Source organism: Suricata suricatta, chromosome 3 (assembly GCF_006229205.1).
Source record: "Suricata suricatta isolate VVHF042 chromosome 3, meerkat_22Aug2017_6uvM2_HiC, whole genome shotgun sequence".
Classification (NCBI taxonomy): domain Eukaryota; kingdom Metazoa; phylum Chordata; class Mammalia; order Carnivora; family Herpestidae; genus Suricata; species Suricata suricatta.
In genome coordinates this window covers 112,994,285-113,014,448 of record NC_043702.1, presented here as the reverse complement: position 1 = coordinate 113,014,448, position 20,164 = coordinate 112,994,285, and the positions used below count along the sequence as shown (strand labels likewise).

The 20,164-nt window shown below is 43.4% G+C and overlaps 1 protein-coding gene across 2 annotated transcripts in view; it reads right to left on the bottom strand.

Annotated features, from left to right (window-relative positions):
- The window catches only part of EFCAB2 (EF-hand calcium binding domain 2), a 107,127-nt gene that overhangs the window by 44,941 nt on the left and 42,022 nt on the right, over positions 1-20,164 (bottom strand). Inside the window, exons 1-3 of one of the 2 annotated variants that reach the window (XM_029934861.1) lie at positions 19,473-19,578; positions 19,140-19,224; positions 16,502-16,586 (exon numbers count right to left, since the gene is read on the bottom strand). In XM_029934861.1, the coding sequence (XP_029790721.1) occupies positions 16,502-16,586; positions 19,140-19,149 (95 nt within the window). In that variant the 5' untranslated portion in view covers positions 19,150-19,224; positions 19,473-19,578. Of the gene's footprint in view, positions 1-16,501; positions 16,587-19,139; positions 19,225-19,472; positions 19,579-20,164 lie in introns of those variants that run through there. The other variant, XM_029934859.1, reaches the window with a different exon arrangement.

The window sequence follows — 20,164 nt, the reverse complement described above, 5'->3', positions numbered from 1 at the left end:
ACTGCATTCCACTGATGTACATTGCATAGCCTCACGCCACTATGCCAATATCACAGGTCTTGACTACTGTAGCTTTGTGTAAATTTTGAAATTGTGAAGTGTGAGTTCGACTTCGTTCTTTTTAGAGACTGTTTGTGGCTATACCAGGTCCCTTGTAATTCCATATAAACTTTAGGACCGGGTTGTTGACTACTGAAAAAAAAATGTGAAAAGCAGCTGGGATTTTGATAGGGATCATGTTGAATCAGTTGATCGATTTGGGGAGTATTGCCAGCTTAACAATAGTAAGTTTTCCAATCCAGGTATCCAGGTTTTGACAGATGACATTCTACTAGAAAGTCGTCCTTTAGACCTAGATTTTCTTTTTTTTTTTTTAATTATTTTTTAATGTTTTTTTTTTGAAAGAGAGAGAGAGAGAGAGAGAGAGCGTGCGCATTAACAAGGGAGGGTCAGAGAGAGAGGGAGACACAGAATCTGAAGCAGGCTCCAGGCTCTGAGCTGTCAGCACAGAGCCAGATACAAGACTCGAACCCACGAACCGTGAGATCATGACCTGAGCCAAAACCAACGCTCACCCGACTGAGCCCCCAGGTGCCCCCGCAGCTAGATTTTCAGATCAGCTTGTATAGAGCTGTACAAACTACTCTCATGATATCTTTACATTTCTCCCGTTTTGATTGTTATTTCACTCAAGACATTTGTGCCTTTTTGTGCTTTCTCAAAACAAAAAACTGCCAGGGACTTTTCTTTTTTTTTTTTTTAACCTTTTACAAAGAAACAGTTTTTCATTTTATGTATTAGTTCCTACTCTTTCCCTGTTTTCCAGCCCCTTCATGCTTTATCTCCACTAATTCCTCCCTTCTGCTTCCTCTCAGTTTACACTTTTCCCCTAGCTTTTTGAGTCTAATCATTATCTTATGCTTTTGTTTTCCTTGATCTAGGCATTCATGAGCTTTTATTTGGTTGTATCCCATGGATTCTAATGTCATTTCCCTTCCCATATCTCATTTCCATTATAGTTACTTTCCAGAAGTTTTTGATGTGATCAAAGTTTCCCCTTTGATCTCAGAGTTGTTAGAGACTCTTAAAAAAGTTTTTCCAGGTAGAGCCCCAGATTTGGACATGGATGAGGTTTTCCAGGAAAGGATCTAAATGGGGATGAACTTCTGGGGGACATTAGTAAGTCATCCACAGGACTTGTCATCCCTAACAGGAGCTCAGAAGGAAGAAGAATCAGGTGAACTTGGGGGAAACAAAGGAAGAGAGAACCGGTGACCTCAGGAGATACAGTTTGAATGGAAATGGGTTTGAAGATAGAAGTCCAAGTACACAGTGTCCATGAAGAATGAACAGAATGAAGGTTATCAATGAAAGAAAACTCTTTTTCTCATGATGATTCTTAGCTGTGAAGAGAAAGTCAAGGACAGGGCAATAGCTGGGGGTTTATTGAGCATAAGTTTGTTGTTGTTGTTCGCTATTTGGATTTTGGTTTATACAAAAGGCATTTCTGTAGTCAGCTATTTGGGAATGACAAAGAAGCCTTTCCATCCAACTCAAGGCACTCTTCCCCCAAACATGGCTGCTAGCACATTCCACCTTCAATGCCTCAGGGAGGTGATTACTCAGCACAATACAGAGATCAGGGTGAATCCAAGGAAAGCTTACTTATCCTAAGGGCTCCTTACTCATGAACATGTGGTTAGGAGCTCAGCTTCTCCAGGTCTGCTCCCATGCTCCCTGTTTCGGCCTGGGCGTTAGGCTATGGGTTCCAGAGAGCCACCGGGCCTTGTGAGGTAGGAGAGCCCGAGGGGTATGCTCTCTGCTGTTCTTCTGTGTGCAGTCTTGGGCTATCTGGATTATGGAGCAGCTCTGTAAAGCCCAACACACACACACACACACACACACACACACACACACACACACACACACACACACTGTTAGCCATTTTGTCCCCCAAGCTCTAGTTACGATCCCTGGGAGCGAAGTTTGGGATGTCCTCTTGCCCCATATCCTTGTTTGTACCTGGTACTGAAACAACGTTCTTCAAGCTCCTGTTCAAGTCTTTGCTCATCTGGCTGTGGGGGGGTTGTGGGGGGAGGGGGGAGCAGGTGATTCTAGGCCTAGTGCACCCAGGGCTAGAAACCACTGCTCTCACCCGCATGCCAACTTGTCTACCATCCTATAGCTAGAGTTCTCTTTCTAAAAGCCCAAATCGGTTACCTCTCTGCATTTATGGATTTCCACTGCCTGCGTAACAAAATAACAAATCCAGGCTCCTTAGGGCACAAATAAGACCATTCACTGAGTGGCCCCAACCCACCTTTACATACCCTCTGCTAATAATATTGACACTATGGGGCACCTGGGTGGCTCAGTTGGTTGAGTGTCCCACTTCAGCTCAGATCATGATCTCACTGTTTGTGAGTTCAAGCCCCACCTAGGGCTTGCTGTTGTCAGAGCAGAGCTCACTTTGGATCCTCCATCTCCCCTCTCTCTCTGCCCTCCCCCTGCCGGTGCTCTCTCAAAAAGAAAATAAAACGTTAAAAAAATATATTAGTGACACTGCATATGGACAAAAGACAATGCTGTACACATTGCAGAACCCAAATGTTAAATACATTTTGTCTTCAGTGAGTTTTCAAACACAGGAGAGGTGAGAAATAGAAGCTCCTAGTTAGACACAAAAATACTCTTAGAGTTGGGCCAGCCAAGGCAAGATGGCCAAAATGAGCTCTCAGTGAAAGTCTGGGAACTATTACAAAACACACGGGTAGTTTTCAGGAAAAAAAAAATGTGGGTATCACTTCTCAGTAATTTAGAAAATGAAACGGAAGAAGGCTACGGGTCAGGAGCTGGGTAGCCACCCTGCCTTTAAATTAACCGGAAGCTGACTTGAATCATGGCACTTGCAGCCCGGCCCGTGGCCTGGCTCCATCACCGCACTATGCAGTGACACTTCCAAACGCTGGTTTCTGAGTCCTTCAAAGACACAAATAATGAATTCCCATGCTCCTTCGGACCCTGCTAAAGTAACCCAATCTCCCTTTCACAGCCACTTGAATAGCACCTGGCACAGGCCTGTCTTTTTCATGTGCCTCTCCCCTTTAGACATCTCTTACTATCTCTATAGAGGAAGTGGATGAAGTTTCCGCCACACCTTCCATCCAGAACTTGTAGAACACAGAATCCCACTGCCACGGTGGACTGTGGTGGAGACTGAGTCACTGGGCCTCTGTATGACGCCGACACACTGGCTAGGGATCCCCTCCTGCCCTTCTCGTTCCCCTCCCTCCCAAGTCAATCCGGGGGCATTTCAAGCAATTCCGGACCTTCTTATACAACCACAGATGTATCTGATCTCCATGGCTTGTCATCTGTAGGGTGAGTAGTGAAGGGAGACATTTTTCAAGTCATGTTTGATGGCAGCAGCAAAACAATGAGGGCTCTTCCGCTATTTCCCATCAGCCTCTTCAACCAACCCCAGCCTCGGACACAGCTCACTAAGATATGTAGGGGCCCCAAACCCTTCCTTGTGTTCCTGTAAAGCAAGTCCAATAATGCGACTCCAAGAGGAAAGCAGTCACTCCTACCACAAACTCCAACACCCAGGCGCTTAATGCTGTGCTTATGGAGGCGACTTATACTAAAGCCAAAATGAGTTTTCTTGATGGAAGAATGGTTTTGCTGCAAAGAATTGTTCAGCGGCCCCACTACGTCCACCTTGTGGCTCCACCTTCAATGCATGGCTCTCAACGCCACTCTGCTTGCACATATCATGCCAGAAGGAGAGAAAACACAAAGGACTGCACGGGAGGTTTAAAAGGATCAGGGAGAAGCGGCACACATCGCTGCCAGTACATCCCACTGGCCAACACCCAGACAGACGGTCTACCTAGACTGCCCTTCCCAGCCTCCCGCCATCTTCCCGGGAGGGTGCGAATTCTAGCTCAGCTATGAGCTCAGGAATCAATTATACTGTTCGGTCTCTAGCACCACGGCAGGGATCACTGGCACCACCAGGGACTGCTGGGAGCTGCATCAGCCTCGCTGGATGACACAGTCATAGTGAGGAAATGGCAGACGTTTGCACAGCTCCTACCATGAGAGGCGAAACTGGCATCTCCTTCTGCTACTGCTGCTCGTGTGAAATTAAGCCTGTTGCCATTAACTAAACCTTACAGCGTTCCAAATCAGACAGATATTCCCCACACAGCTACCCCATAAGAAAAAACATTTTCCTGTCCCCAAATAAGAGATTTTGGATCAAAATACTATTTTGGCAAAAGGCTCTTCTAAAGAGCCTGCAGACCCAAAACATAGACTTGAAGGGGTTAAAAACACAAAAATTGCACTTGAGTCTGGCCTGGAAAAGAGAAGCCTAATTTGGAGATAAGAAATAAAAACAAGGTCAAAAACATGGTCCATTTGAGTCTGGTCCTAAGAAAATTGGAGCCTAAATAGGAGATTAGAAGAAGACAAGGTCAGAACAGGATCCCCTCCCAAAGTCTACATTTGACAAGTATCCTCCCTTGTACTGACTTCAGTGATGAGGATGGATAAGAATGTGGGAAGCCCAGGTCCAAGGCCAACACACATGGGGCCCCCATTGTGCTTGCATCAAAAAAAGGGCTTTCTAAAGCAACTTGTTAGGAAACATTTTTCTCTTTTTTTCTCTTCTAGTTTCTAAGCCAATCACAGTAACTCTTAGCCTATCTATATACAACTTAACCTATGTTTTAATCTTAGTTTTACTAACTTTAATAATATGTATGTTAATCCTGTTTTCTAGTAAAAACATCCTGTTATATTCTTGGTTACAAAATTTACTCAACTTCACTGTAAAAACATTACATGATTTGGTTGTTACTTGTTAATGAAAAAACAAAGTCATAATTATTGGCCAAAAAAACCAATGCATACAAAATAAGATAGATTTGTTACTTTCTTAATCTGGGAAACTGGCACCAAGAATGAATGGGATGGTTCTGAAAAATACTTCTGTAAAACTTGTTTCTGTATACTTTTGATGATTAAAGCATCTTATCACTAAGAAATAGTCACTGTAAAAAATTCCTATTTTCTGATGTCATATTATTGCTTGATCAATAAAAAAAAGACACCAAAGCAGACAGAGCAGAGATGCCTGCCTGGTGATCAAGAAAGAAACCTGTGGCTATCTCACTCTCTCTCGTGCCAACACCGTCCATCCTTCAGGGATCCCTGGACCCGCTGGAGCTGGACTCCAGCAAGGGAGGAAGAGAATTACTAGCACTACTGGCCTAGAAATTGGGTTAAAATGGCCTAATGTTAGGTTTCTACAACCTCATCAGGGTTTGGGGGTAACTGTACTAGACAGGGAGTCATCCACAGTCCTGGTAAGAGGTCCCTCACATGTAGGGTGTGGGGCTTTGTACCACTGGGCATGGCTGCTTTCAGCAGAGATGGATTGCAACCAAATATAGCATCTCTCCACAGGCGTCCAACAGAGATGCTAGGACACTGTCTATCCTAGGAACCCCGCTCCATCATTATTTTATTTTCTTTTTCTCTTATCATATTTTAGTTCCTGTGTGAAGGAAAACAGGTTGGGGCTGCAGAAGTATGAACCTGGAAGCCACAGAGGGTACACACCCAGAGGCCACAGGAATTATATGCCCAGAGGCCCCAGGAAGTACACTCCCTGAGACCACCAATCCTCAGCCTCCAGCTCCTGATTTTTAAGGCCATACAGCAAAATTCACAGCTGATCTGGGGCGCCTGGGGGGCTCAGTCGATTGAGCGTTGGACTTCGACTCAGGTCATGATCTTGTAGCTCGTGGGCTTGAGCCTCACGTCGGGTTCTCTGCCATCAGCACGGAGCCTGGAGCCCACTTCAGATCCTCGGTCCTCCTCTCTCTCCATCCCTCCTCTGCTCACTTGTTCTCTCAAAAAAAATTTTTTTTAATTATAAGAAAAAAAATCGCACCTGTTCTAGACAATGCAATAACTATAATCCAGAGTCAACCAAAGTTATGAAAGACAGAAAAGGGTGTTCTTTATCACAACAGCAAAGTAAGTGCCTTGGACAGAATAGACCCTATCCAAGAGTTATGTCTCTGTCACATGCTATTCTATTAATCAACACTCATCTGTAAAGCCTGGGGTATGGTTTACTGGATATCAAGGACCCCCACCCCTTTTCTGATGCCCTCCAATACACTAAAACTTAGCAAATGTATGTACTTAGACTAAGAATGAATAAAACACTACGTCCATTCTGGACTCCCGAATGCTACTGAGAGGCCATAAAAATGACCTTGGTCATGGGCTTGATGCCATCCCCAGGGAACAGTATTGTCCTATGAAAGTGTGCAACCATTTCAGCAAGAAAGGGGAGTAATAAAATAGCATACATGCATATCTTTGTATATGTATGCACAGAATACTTCTGGAGTGATCCCTAGAAATTAGTATCTTAGTTATTAGGACATTGGAGGGATCCTGGATGGCTGGTGGAAGGGAGTTAGCCAGACTTTTCTCTGTACTTTTGGTCTCCTTGAATTTTTAACCTTGTAGACATATTATTTTTTTTAATGTGTATTTACTTTTGAGAGAGACAGATGGTGAGTGGGGGAGGGACAGAGAGAGAGGGAGACACAGAATCCGAGGCAGGCTCCAGGCTCTGAGCTGGGAGCACAGAGCCCAGTGTAGGGCTCAAACCCCAAAACTGTGTGATCATGACCTGAGCCGAAGTTGGACACCCAACCGAGCCACCCGGGCAGATTATTTTTAAAATGTATCTTTAATTTTACTCCCCCTTCCTGATTACTCCCTTCATATCCTGTTACCGAGATTCACGACACTCTCTCAAATCTTTCTTCCTCCTTAACATCTTTGAATCTTTGACAAACTCCCCTTCAGTCACAGTGAGAGTGGCCCTCTTAGTCTGTTCTGTCTGCCAGAACAAAATACCATGAACTGAGCACTTATTAATGACAAACATTTACCTCTCACAGCTCTGGAGGCTGGCAAGTCCAAGGGCCTGAGGCAGGCAGACTTGGGATGGTGAGAACCCACTCCCTTGACAGCAACAGCTCTTCTTGCTGTAAACTTACTTGGTAGAAGGGACGGGCTAGCTCCCCGGTCTCTGGTAAAGGCGTTAATCCGCCCTGAGGGCTCCACCCTGATGACCTAATTAATCTCTCAAAGGCCCAGCTCCCAACACTGGGGGTTAGGATTTCAATATATGAAATGGGGGAGGGGCAGGCAGGGACACAAAGATTCGGACCATAGCAGTTTCTTTTTTTTTCTATTTTTTTTTAACATTTATTTATTTTTGAAAGACAGAGCGAGACAGAACACGAGTTGGGGAGGGACAGAGAGAGAGAGAGAGAGAGAGACACATAGAATCCAAAGCAGGCTCCAGGCTCTGAGATGTCAGCACAGAGCCCAACACAGGGCTCGAACCCACAAACCATGAGATCATAAACTGAGCCAAAGTCACACACTTAACCAACTGAGCTACCCAGGCGGCCCAGACCATAGCAGCTTCTTACTCATATCCACCCCCTGCACCCGCTACTAACATTCTAATATCAGAACTTAATTATGCAGATTGAGACACCCCATCTCTCAACAAGAAAAAAATAGTTTTCCTCTTTAGAAAAGGTAAGAGAAAAGACCTTGGGGTTATAGGATTTATTTTTTGGCATTCTGGGAAAGGGTTAAAGTCTTTGAGTAATTCCACATGGATAATTTTAGCCTGACACAATAGTAACATCATACTAGAAACAACCCAAATTTCCAAAATTAGGAAATAACATTAAATTACAATATAGTTATACATCCCAAGGTGTTTACCTTGCAGCCATTTTTAACAATGATGTTATAAACTTTTAAGATGTCATTCAAGTACAAAGTATTTGACTATAAGGCAAACATTTTCAACATTAAAGAACTGGGGCGCCCGGGGTGTTCAGTTGGGTAAGCATCCAACTTTGGCTCAGGTCATGATCTTGCGACTCAAGAGTTCAAGCCCTGCATGGGGCACAGAGCCCGCTTCAGATCCTCTGTCTCCCCCACTCTCTGCCCCTCTCCACCTCATGCTCGCTCTCTCTCTCTCTCTAAACATTAAAAAAAGTAAATAAACATTAAAGAACTTGCAAAAATACCCGAGAGCCCTTTCTGAAAAAGAAATGGACAAGAGAATCCAGACCATAGAAATAAATCAAAGAATATAAAGAGAGTCTGGAAAATGGGGGTCAGCAGCAATTCCATTCAAATACAGAAAAAGTATTCTAGAAACTTAATATAAAACCAAGTATGAAGATTCTCCCTTGTCAGTGTAAAAATAATAATATGCCTCAGACAACTCGGGGGACTGAAGGTGAAAAAAAAGGAAGCAATTTTAAAAGTCCTAACATCAACATTCTCCACAGGAAGGAGTCTATACTATTTATTTCTGATATTATTTATATCTGAAATAAGTGGGTTTTTAAGAACATGCACAACCTCTTAATGTTTTTCTCATTATCTTCTCTGAAGTGAAAACAAATAAAGTCTCTTATGACCAGCACACATTTGAGATTCCACAATTTCTTCAATTTAAATTTATTTTTTCTTTTCCTAATTCAAGTAAGATTAGCCTAATACTTTTTATTTTATGGGATAGTGTCTTCCGGCGTGCATTTAATAAATGTAGGTGTGTTGGGTAACTACTATCCTAGGGCAGAAATACAGCAGTGAATAGAACAGACAGAAGGTCCTGCCCTCATGGAGATTACATTCTAGATTATTTTCTTCCATATGTTTTCTTTGTCCTTTCTTCTCATTCCTCCTCCTCCTTTCTTATCAACTCCCCACCATTATAACCATTTGTCCTATTACATATGAATAAAAAGAGGTCCAGAACTACATTTGTCTAACATTAGCAACTATTATTTTGGGAGGTAAGATTTGGGACAATTTTTTATTTTTTAATTTTGTTTAATGTTTATTTTTAGAGACAGACAGAGACAGAGGGCTAGCAGGAGAGGGCAGAGAGGAGGGAGACACAGAATCTGAAGCAGGCTCCAGGCTCTGAGCTGTCATCACATCTAGTCCGATGTGAGGCTAGAACTCACGGACTGCAATATCATGATTTGAGCCAAAGTTAGATGCTTCACTGACTGAACCACCCAGGCACCCCGGGATGATATTTTAAAACTTTAAGTGATTATTTAATCACAGTTCATCAAAAGGACTATTACAAGCAAACCAATTTTTTTACAAAGCAACTGGAAAGTGAGACGGTGAAAAACAAGGTGTATACCACTCTTGAAAAAATAGTTATTTTTATAAGTAATTGTGACATATTACAGAAAAAGTACACGCAAAAATATAATGGTCACATAACATCTAATATGAAGATTTAACTGATGTGAACTTTTGCTTCTGATTTTTTCCCTAACGATAAAACGGCAGAAAGAGCTAAGGGCGCACTCTCCATCTGCTCTGTCCTCAGATGCAGCCACTACTCTGAGGGTAACATTCTTCATTCCCAAGCCCAGCTTTGCTCTCAGACACCTCCGACACTATTCTTTTGTATGTTTAAAATTTACATATATTATCAGGTTTGCTTCTTTTTGTAATTTTCTTAATGCAACATTGTTCTTGAAATTGATCCAAGTTGGGGCACCTGGGTGGCTCAGTCAGTTGAGCATCCAGCTTCGGCTCAGTTCATGATCTCACAGTTCGTGGGTTCGAGCCCCGCATCGGGCTCTGTGCTGACAGCTCAGAGCCTGGAGCCTGCTTCGGATTCTGTGTCTCCCTCTCTCTCTCTGACCCTCCCCTGTTTACACTGTCTCTCTCTGTCTCTCAAAAATAAATTTAAAAACATTTAAAAATAAATAAATAAAATAAAATAAAATAAAAATGGACAAAGGGCTCAAATAGACATTTCTCCAAAGAAGAGGTACAAAGAGCCAATAAGCACATGCAAATATGCTCAACGTCATCAATCATTAGGAGAATGCAAATCTAAATCACAAGATACCACTTTACACCCATTACGATAAAAAGGAAAAACAGAAAAACAAATGTTGGCCAGGACATAAAGAACTCGGAATCATGGTGCTTTGCTGGTAGAAATGTAAAATGACACAGCTGTGGTGGAAATCAGTGTGGTGGTTTCTTAAAAAATTAAACATCGAATTACTACATCATCTAGCAATTCTCCTGCTGGGTGTTCATCCAAAAGAACTGAAAGCAGGGACTTGAACAGATATTTGTTCACCACTGTTCATAGCAACAATGACCAAAAAGCCAAAAGGTGGAAACAACCCAAATGTCTATGAACAGAGGAATGGACAAATGAAACATGGTGTATACACAGTAGAGTATTATTCAGTCTTAAAAAGGTTATGAATTCTGACGCATGTTACAAGAATGAACCTCAAAGGCCTTATGCTCAAAGAAATCAACCAGCCACAGAAGGGCAAATGTTGTATGACTTAGCTCATCGGGGTCCCTGGAATAGTCAGACTCCTAGAGACAGAAAGTAGAATGGTGGCCGTCAGGAGCTACTGAGAGAGAGAGCTGGGAGTTATTGTTTAAAGGGGTACGGAGCTTCGGTTTGGGGAGATGAAGAAGTGCTGGAGATGGAGGGCAGTAATGTACTTGAAGGCGTTCAATTGTATACTTAAAAATGGTTAAAATGTTAAATTTTATGTAATATATACTTAGCACAATAAAATACACACATACACGTGCACGTGATTATATTTGCATGGACTACCTCTGGGAAATAAATTTGTAACAAATCTTGCTTTAAAAAGAGGAACTGGGGCACCTGGGTGGCTCAGTCAGTTAAGTGCCCAGCTCTTGACTTCAGTTCAGGTCATGATCTCACAGTTCATGACTTCGAGCCCCACATCAGGCTCCCTGCTGATGGTGCAGAGCCTGCTTGGGATTCTCTCTCTCTCTCTCTCTTTCTCTCTCTCTCCCTGTCTTTCTGCCCCTCCCCCGGTCACTCTCTCTCTCAAAATAAATAAATGTAAAAAATAAACAAAATAAAATTAAAAAAAGCAAGTGGTTAGCCAGGAGCTAGAGGTGAAAAGATGTGCCTGTCACTCTTCTTGTACATTTAGAAGTTGATCCCATGTCTGTATAGCATCTATACAAAAACCAGATTTTCAATCAGTTATATTGATTGAAATCTGAATGCAGGACAGGGAAATGTACATACATTAAAATGTATCACGCTCTATGTTTTTATATGAGGCAAAATTAAAATGTTCCCCGTCGATGACATTAAAAACCTGCCTCCATGGTTTTTAAGGTGCCAACTTTCAAAAACTAGTTAACAAGGAAAATGAACTTCAGAACTTAAGAAATCAAAACACACTGCATAGAAATAAGTAAAAAAAAATTCTTATGAGAAGTCTGTGATGAATAATTGCTAATCCAGAGTAAACAGAGGAAAAACAACTACATTTGCTTCAAGAATACAAAGTATAATACTGCTAATAATATTGTTCTGAGTGTTAAAGCACAGGCTAATTTGTTCTGAGCTAATATTGTTCTAAGAACTTTAAAAAGGACCAGTGACAGCACTTGTTCTCAAATTTTTTGGTTTCAGAATGCGTTTTGCATTCTTAAAAATCATAGAGATCCCCAGAGAGCTTTTCCTTAAGTGAGTTACATTTATCTGTATTTACCATATTAGAAACGAAACCTCAAAAAACGTAAGGGCACCTGGGGGGCTCAGTCAGTTAAGTGTCCCACTCTTGGTTTCAGCTCAGGTCATGATCTCACGGTTCATGAGATGGAGCCCCGCATGGAGTTCTGCACTGATAGCATGGAGCCTGCTTGGGACTCTGTCTCCCTCTCTCCCTGCCCCCCCCCCCCCGCACACACACACACACACACACACACACTCTCTCTCAAAATAAATAAACTCAAAAAAAATTAAATATTCACTGAGAAATCTTTTCCATTTTTTTATTTTTCAAAAAAAAATTTTAATGTTTATTTTTTTAGAGAGACAGGGAGACAGAGCATGCGCGGGGGAGGGACAGAGAGAGAGGGAGACACAGAATCTGAAGCAGGCTCCAGGCTCTGAGCTGTCAGCACAGAGCCCGACGCAGGGCTCGACCTCATGAACCGCAATATCATGACCTGAGCCCCTATAAATCTTTTTTCAATCTTTAAAAATATTCATTTAGAAATAACGATAAACAAATCCATTGTAAGTGTAATTTTATGAAAAATAACTGTTATGTTCCAAACAAGAACAAACTGGATTAGAAGAACAGCACGTTGTACGTGTTTGCGGATCTCTGTGCTGGCTGCCTTCACAGCAGACAGCTGGGGTCTCATATCTGGGTCTGCATTCAATCTATTGCAATATCACACCACGTAGCCTTTCAAAACTTCCAACTTATACTTGTAAAAAATTGAGAATGAAAATAGCAAGTACTGTCTTAGACTTATTCTAAAAATAGTTTTGACTTCCCAGATCCCTGATAGGGTCCTTCCTATGAGGTCAAAGTGAACACCGAGGCTCAGAGAGAATAAGTATGTTACTGGGTCACAGGGCTGGGAGTGGAGTCCGGGCAGTTTGATTCTGAACCCGGGGTTGCCCCTCGGACCAGGAGAAAAGCAGAAGAGACCCATTTCATGATGTTTTACCTTGTGGTACAACTTCAAATTCAGTCTCTCAATTTGTACAAAGCAGAGGTGAGGAGAAAGGAGAGGAACCGCCCCAAAACTCAGCTCCAGAGGAGCCCCAGGGCTGCCCTACAAAGAAAATGGCACCGTCCTTCCACTGTAGGGGACACAGAGCTAAATGTCCCAGGAGCTGCTCCAGCCAATGGCTCTCTCCTGCCCGAACCAAGCCATTATCTACGTCTCTGGACCCTCACTCTGGCAGGTGCTTCTCTACACGACTCTTGACACAGACTTCCGCTTCAGTTCTTCTTTCCCCCAGTTTCATTGAGAAACAATGCACATACATCAGCGTGTGGGTGTGAGGCCGGCCGCATGACGGTCTGAGTTACGCGCATTGGGACATGGTGAGCACATCAGGTCCAACCTACGTCCATCCTCTCGTATAGACACAACAGAAAGAACGAGGAGAGAAAGGTATCCTCGTGATGGGAACTCTTCGGATTTCCTTTCCTCACCTCTTCCCTACGAATCACCCAGTGGCGTTAGCTGTCCTGCTGGACATCACACACCCCAGTGCTTACCTGGGACCTGGAGGTTGGCACCTGGCTACCAGCTTCCTCCAGCTCCTTCCCCCAGCCGAACACCCGGCCACCACAGTCTGGTCTCCTGTCCTGAGTTTGTTTTTTGGTTTGTTTGCATTTTAAATTCTGCATATATGTGAAACACGTGGTATTTGCCTTTCTCGGACTTATTTCATGAGCAGAATCCCCTCAGGATTCAATCGTGTTGTCAGCAACAGCAGGATTTCCTCATTCTTATGGCTGAATAATATTCTATTGTATATCTATACCACAACTTCTTTTCCATCCATCCATCGATGAACACTTAGGTTGTTTCCATGTCTTGTGTTTTTTTAATTCTTTTCTTTTTTTTGAATTTTTAATGTTGGGGTTTTTTTTAATTTATTTTGAGAGACAGAGAGAGCCTAGGGGAGGGGCAGAGACCAAGCAGTCTCCGTGCATCAGCCCTGAGCCCAACACAGAGTTCCAGCCCACAAACCATGAAATCATGACCTGAACTGAAATCAAGAGTCAGACACTAACCAACTGAGCCACCCAGGTGCCTCTTTCTTTGATTCTTAATTAAAATGTTTCAAAAGAAGAGCAACAAAGAGCAACATGTTTGTAGGTATAACAAACATGTTGAGACATTTGGAAAAAAAATAAAAGTCTGTATGTAGACCTTCACTTTTAATCACATGCCAAAGAAAAATTGTAGCTAGATTAACTGTTTTTAAACAGAGAGCCCACCAAGGGAAAAAGCAGGGCCCACTTCTTCCTCACTGCGTTCCCAGAGCCTGGGCTGGGGCCGCCACACGGCTGTGGAACTGTAAGGAACCATCAGAGTTCCAGCTCAGCCACGGGCCCCTGTGCCCTCTTGGGCAAGTCACTTCGCTTCTCTGTCCTATGAAGAGTGGATGGGAATGACGCGAGCTGCATGAGAACATTCATTATACACTTTAGAGTGCAACATAGATGAACAGAAGGGGGCCTGTGGATGGCTTGGTAGGTTAGGCATCAGACTTCGGCTCAGGTCATGATCTCACAGTTGGTGAGTTCGAGCCCTGTGATGGGCTCTGTGCTGACAGCTCTGAGCCTGGAGCCTGCTTCAGATTCTGTGTCTCCCTCTCTCTCTGCCCCTCCCCTGCTCATGCTCGCTCTCTCTCTCTCTCTCTCTCTCTCTCTCAAAAAAATAAATAAAAACATTAAAAAGAATGTTAAAAAAAACACAAAAGAACAGAAGTTATAAAGATTAGAAAGTTACATTCATCCCTGTTGCTACTATTCGACTATGCTTAGTAAGACTATTTTACTATGAAACAACATCCATTTTCTCAGTAGCCTTCTTTATGAAATAAAGTAGACAATTTAGATTGTAAAAAATAGACACTTTCCCTTGGGGCCTTGGAAAAAAATTTTAGGTTTTGAATGAGAAAAAGATATACATCCTATAAGCACGTTTGTTTCTCCCAAATGAGCCCCTGTACCAGAAAAAGAGCCAGCATCATTGCTTTTCAAGATCTGGGAGATTTTCTTTTCAGATTTTTCTCAAGCAAACTGTTTGCCTTCTCTTTGTCTCCAGAAACTAGAGACACCAACTCTTGCCACACAAATAAAAAGACTGAGACAAGGGAAGGTCCCGGAAGCCCCCGCCCCCAATGACAGGTCACCGGTCAGAACAAGCCTCAAGCAAATGCTGGTTTCTCTTCTCTGCCCCCCTGCTTCCTCCAGCTCTCTCTGACCTCTCTAACAGTCCCTCTGTCCCCTGCCCCCTGGGGAAACTTCCAGCCTCAGCAAGAGGTGTGAGGCGACGGCAAGAGCCATCCTAGGATTTAGTCATTCATGATGCATTCTCCCCACCTCATCCCAAACCCTGTCACCAGTCCCATGGCCCCACCAGATGGATGTCTTCCTCCTACGATACCCACCCTAAGGGCAAAGTGCCACCCCAGTGTCACCTGTGTGGCCTGTGGTGTGGCCAGATCTCGTGGAGCCCAGCACATGAGCCGCACACATCCTTGGCAACAGCTGAGCTGAAGTTCACACGTGGCCACAGCACTGGTGGTTCTAGAACATCATTCCCAACCTTATCCCCTACTTCAAGGCCCACATGCACGGTCCAGATATGAAACTCAACTTCATAAAGGAACGAACGGAACTTCCCCTGGGGTCCCTCTCCTGCAGTCACACCTTGTGCCTTCAGGTTTGCAGACACTAAAAGGGACTCAGTTACAATGTGTCGCAAACAAGATAAAGACCGTGGATCCTCCGGTGTGGCTCCTTTAAAGCGCTCAGTCCCTTGACCAGCCCTGGAGGGTGTTGGCACTGGCTTCCAGGCAGCAAATCGCTCCCTGCCAGGAGCGTTCCCATCACTTCTCACTGTTCTGCTGGCCTCTGTGTCCTGGTGCTGAGTTTCGAGACCGTGATTCCACCAGATGTTCCTCATTCAGCTCGGGCTCCTGGAAGGATGGTCCCATGGCCTCTCGGGGACACCGTGGCCTGGACCCCACAACCTATGCTGTTCTCAGGGATGGCCTCTTCTGCCTTTTTCTTTTCTTTCTTTCTGGGCTCAAACCATTCTGTCTCCTGTGCTCCATCCCCGATCTAGCAGTATTCATGTCTCTCTCTCCTCTTTGTCTGTTCTTCTGTTTGGTTCTTTTCATTACTTTACTTGAGGAGTGTATCACTCTTCAAGCATTATTAACCTTTTGCTGTAATTCCTGGCTCGATCACACAAAATCTATTTATTTTATTATTGTTAAAAATTTTTTTAATGTTTATTCATTTATGAGAGACAGAGAGAGACAGCATGTGAGCAGGGGTGGGTCAGAGAGAGAGGGAAACACAGAATCCGAAGCAGCTCCAGGCTCTGAGCCTGATGCAGGGCTCGAACCCATGAACCATGAGATCATGACCTAAGCCAAAATCAAATGCTCAACCCACTGAGCCACCCAGGCGCCCTGCAAAACCTATTTATTTTAGAAGCAAATTCCATTCATTCAACTCAACCAAGAATTACCAAGCACCAGCTTTGTGTCTAGCAATCATGCGACAGCAGAGGTCACCTCATGGACAGAATTTTCAGTCTGGACATTGCAACGGGCAATGTGGACATTCTTTTCACCAGATTATAAAGAATAAGAAGCAGTATTGACCTGAAGCAATAGCGAGTAAAGGCCTTCCACACAGCACAGGGGAATAAAGACTTTAAACAGCATCAGAAATCCAAGGCCTGAGAAAAGACAAGAGCCCTCTTCTATTTTAGGAGTTTGTATCAGTAATTTAGAATCAGAACGAAGAAGACATTTCCATACCTCACGTCCACTGTATTATTCGCCTCATGGTCAAAGACTTCAAAAGCCTCTTTGATTTTTTTGTGGTACTCTGCTAAGAGTATCTCTGCAAAAGACAAAGTAAATAAAAATTGTTTTAATTCCTCTCCCTTTGAATTCCAAACAGAAATGTCAATTGCTCAGCTAGAACCTCTCAATAAGGAAGAGCGTGCGAACGCTTTCCACATCGGAACGCATCATTTAGCACACATACCTTCCTCTAGCAAAATCAGAGAAGGAACAGACTCTTGTTTCTGGGGCATGAGACCCACACACTAGAGCCTCAGAGTATCTAGGCCTGTTGAGAACACAGCTTCAAGGGTTTACAGGTGGATACAGTCATGGGGCCTTCAGGGGCCTCCGTGCAGGTCAAGACATAGAAAGCTTCCAACATGGCGTGTCTTCTGTCCCAAGCAGTTTGGGCAGAGTGCCAGCCAAAGAGGCAGAAGGAACCCAGCACTGGACACTGATTGTGGGGTCACCAGTGTGCCTGCCTGCCCTGCTTCATTTTGTGCTTGAGGGGGCGGGGAGGCATGCAAAGGCCACATGGGACACTCCCTTGAAGAGCTTTCAAACACGTTTTGAGACGGACATTTACTTCTCTGAAACAATTAAGTCATTTATTCGGTAAGTATTTATTTATTGAGGTCCGACTATGTGCTGGAAACCACTGTTGGTGCTAAGGTGGTAGCGAGGAGCAAAATGGACAGAATCCCTACTCATGGAGCTATCTGCATTCGGGGAGGTACAGAAACTCACGTATTGGGTCAAAATACCCCATAAGGTTAACGGGGCTGGAAAACATAAAACAAGGTGAAGAGTGCTAGGATGTGGGTGTGGGAGAATGCGGGGGAGGTGATGGGGAGGCCGCCTTCGGGACAAGGTGACACCCGCGCAGGGGAGGAGCCAGCCTTGTGAATACCCACAGAAGGAGCGTTTAGGCAAAGCGAACAGCGGAGGCAGAAGGGTAGGGAATACAGTCAGAAGGTGTGAATGTGGGGGTTTGGGGGCAGAGGGCAGGTCCTATACCTGTGTGCTACTTCGAGGGTTTTGTCTTTTATTTAAAGGGGATGAGGAAGCACTGGAGGGTCCCAAGCAGTGACGTAGCATGGCCTGACTTATATTCACTTCAGCGATGATGTTAAGAAGATACTGGAAACGGGCACCTGGGTGGCTCGGTTGGTCCAGCATCTGACTCTTGGTTTCAGCTCAGGTCATGATTGCGCTGTTCGTTGGTTCAAGCCCCACATTGGGCTCTGTGCTGATGGCGTGGAGCCCACCTGGGATTCTCGAGGTCCCTCTCTCTCTGCCCTTCCCTGCTCACTCTCTCTCTCAAAATAAATAAATTAATTAAAAAATGTTTTTCAATATTTATTTGTTTTTGAAACATAGAGACAGAGCATGAGCGGGGGAGGGGCAGAGAGGGAGACACAGAGCCCAAAGCAGGTTCCAGGCTCCAAGTGTCAGCACAGAGCCCGACACTGGGCTTGAACCCACAAACCGCAAGATCTTGATCTGAGCCGAAGTCGGATGCATAACTGCCTAAGCCCCCCGGGCACCCCTTAAAGAATATACTGGAAAGGGACACGGGTGAAAGGAGAGACTAGTTAGGGGGTTATTGTAGTATTCTAGAGGGAGACTAATGGTGCCAGGGATAAAGATGGAAGCAGATGGAGATGGTGAGAAGTTACAGGATTCTGGATATATTCTAAAGGGCACCGCATACAGGACTTGCTGATAGCTTTGTTGTGAGGTGCAGAGAAAAGAAAAGAAGAGAGTTGAGGTCAACTCCAAGATGTTTGGCTGAGTGGAAGACTAAAGGGGAAAAATGCAATGAAGTTCCCAATTTTATTTCTCAGATAGTAAGTAAAAATAGGACACCTAGGAAGGGAGAGATTGAGTTTATATAATTATTTTAGTTGTAAATATAATACCATCAGATTGTAGAAAGTAGGGGGGAAGGTTTACTCATATTCTCTCTACCCTAACATAACCACCAGTCATTTTGCTACAGTTTCCTCCAATCCTTCTTCACATACAACCTTTTATCTATCGCATTTCCTAACTACCATTCATTCGCTCAACACACACTCACTGATGAAAACACTAGGTACTAGGTTCTGCATCAGGTCTGTATCCACGTTTATAACCAGCAAGGTCAAAGCTCAGAGAAGTCACACCACTGACCCAAGATCACAGAGTTACTGAGGGGCAGAGCTGGACCAAACTGGATCTTTCTCTCTTAAACCTGCTGTCTCCCACACTAACTGCTAATACTCATGAGTTTAAGAACCTTAACTCCTAATTCCTTCGCTCAAATGTTAGACCTTTCCAGGCTACAACGTAACCTACCTAACCTTCCATTTTTAAGAGTACCAAAGGAAGATATCACAACTTATTGATATTAATTTTTCTTTATTATAAAAAAAACATGGCAGGGAACCACATTTGCTAACCTAATAAGCAAACTAAATGTCATCTGATTATTTAGATTTACTCTCCTTTGATTACCAGTGGACCTGCTGTGAATGATCTGTTCTTTGTCTCGGCCCACTCCTCTGGGATCTTCCATTTTTTCTTGGCAATTTTGTAGGTGCTCTTTAAATAATGAAGACTTCACCTTGTGTCATAATCACTGCAAACCGTTTTTCAGGTCAGTTGTTTGCTTTTGTTTTTCTAAAACAGAATCATGCTTCACATCCTTGCTGACCATCCATATCATACCAGATTATTGGAGGAAAAAAGGATACAGAAGAAAGTTTAGATTAAGTAAAAATCACTTTGAATCCTACAACACAAGGTTAGCTACTCTCTTACTGTCCTCTAATCTAACTTCCACTCAACAATAAATTGTGAGCATCCTGCATTCCCAAAAATGTGTTTATTACAGCATCATTTTTAGTGACTACATGATACACATTTATAGAGATTTATCATAATTTATTTAGCCCACCTTCCAAGTGTAGACATTCCGGTTGTTTCCAAATTTCCATTGTTAAAATTATTCTTTAGTGAAGAATCTTGCCCAATTCATCTTTGTAAGTCTGTCTTATTATCTCACTGAAAGCAAGTTGAAATACAGTTGAATTTGTGTGCGGTATTGGGAAGGGTCTAATGAGTCGTAATAGCGTCTTGGGAAAATCTCGCTGGTTATAACACTGCCGCTGCAGAACACTGATGTCTGCTTTCTAAGTTTAAGTCATTGTATTAATTTTCTTAAGTTTGTACTCAAATTCCAGTTAGTTAACACGGTGTAATAGTTTCAGGTGTACAATTTAGTGATTCAGCACTTCCGTACGTCACCCTGGGCTCATCACAAGTGCCCTCCTTAATCCCCATCATCTATTTCCCCCATCCCCCACCCACCTCCCTTCTGGTGACCATTGTGTGTTCTCTGTAGTTAAGACTCTGTTTCTTGGTTTGCCTCTCTCTTGTTTTTCTCCCTTAGCTCCTTTGCTTCTTAAATTCTACATATGAGTGAAATCATTGGGTATTTGTCTTTCTCTGCCTTATTTCACTTAACATAGCACTCTCTGGCTCCATCCATGTCATTGTAAATGGCACGCTTTCATTCTCTTTAGGGCTGAGTAATATTCCATGGTGTGTGTGTGTGTGTGTGTGTGTGTGTATATATATATATATATA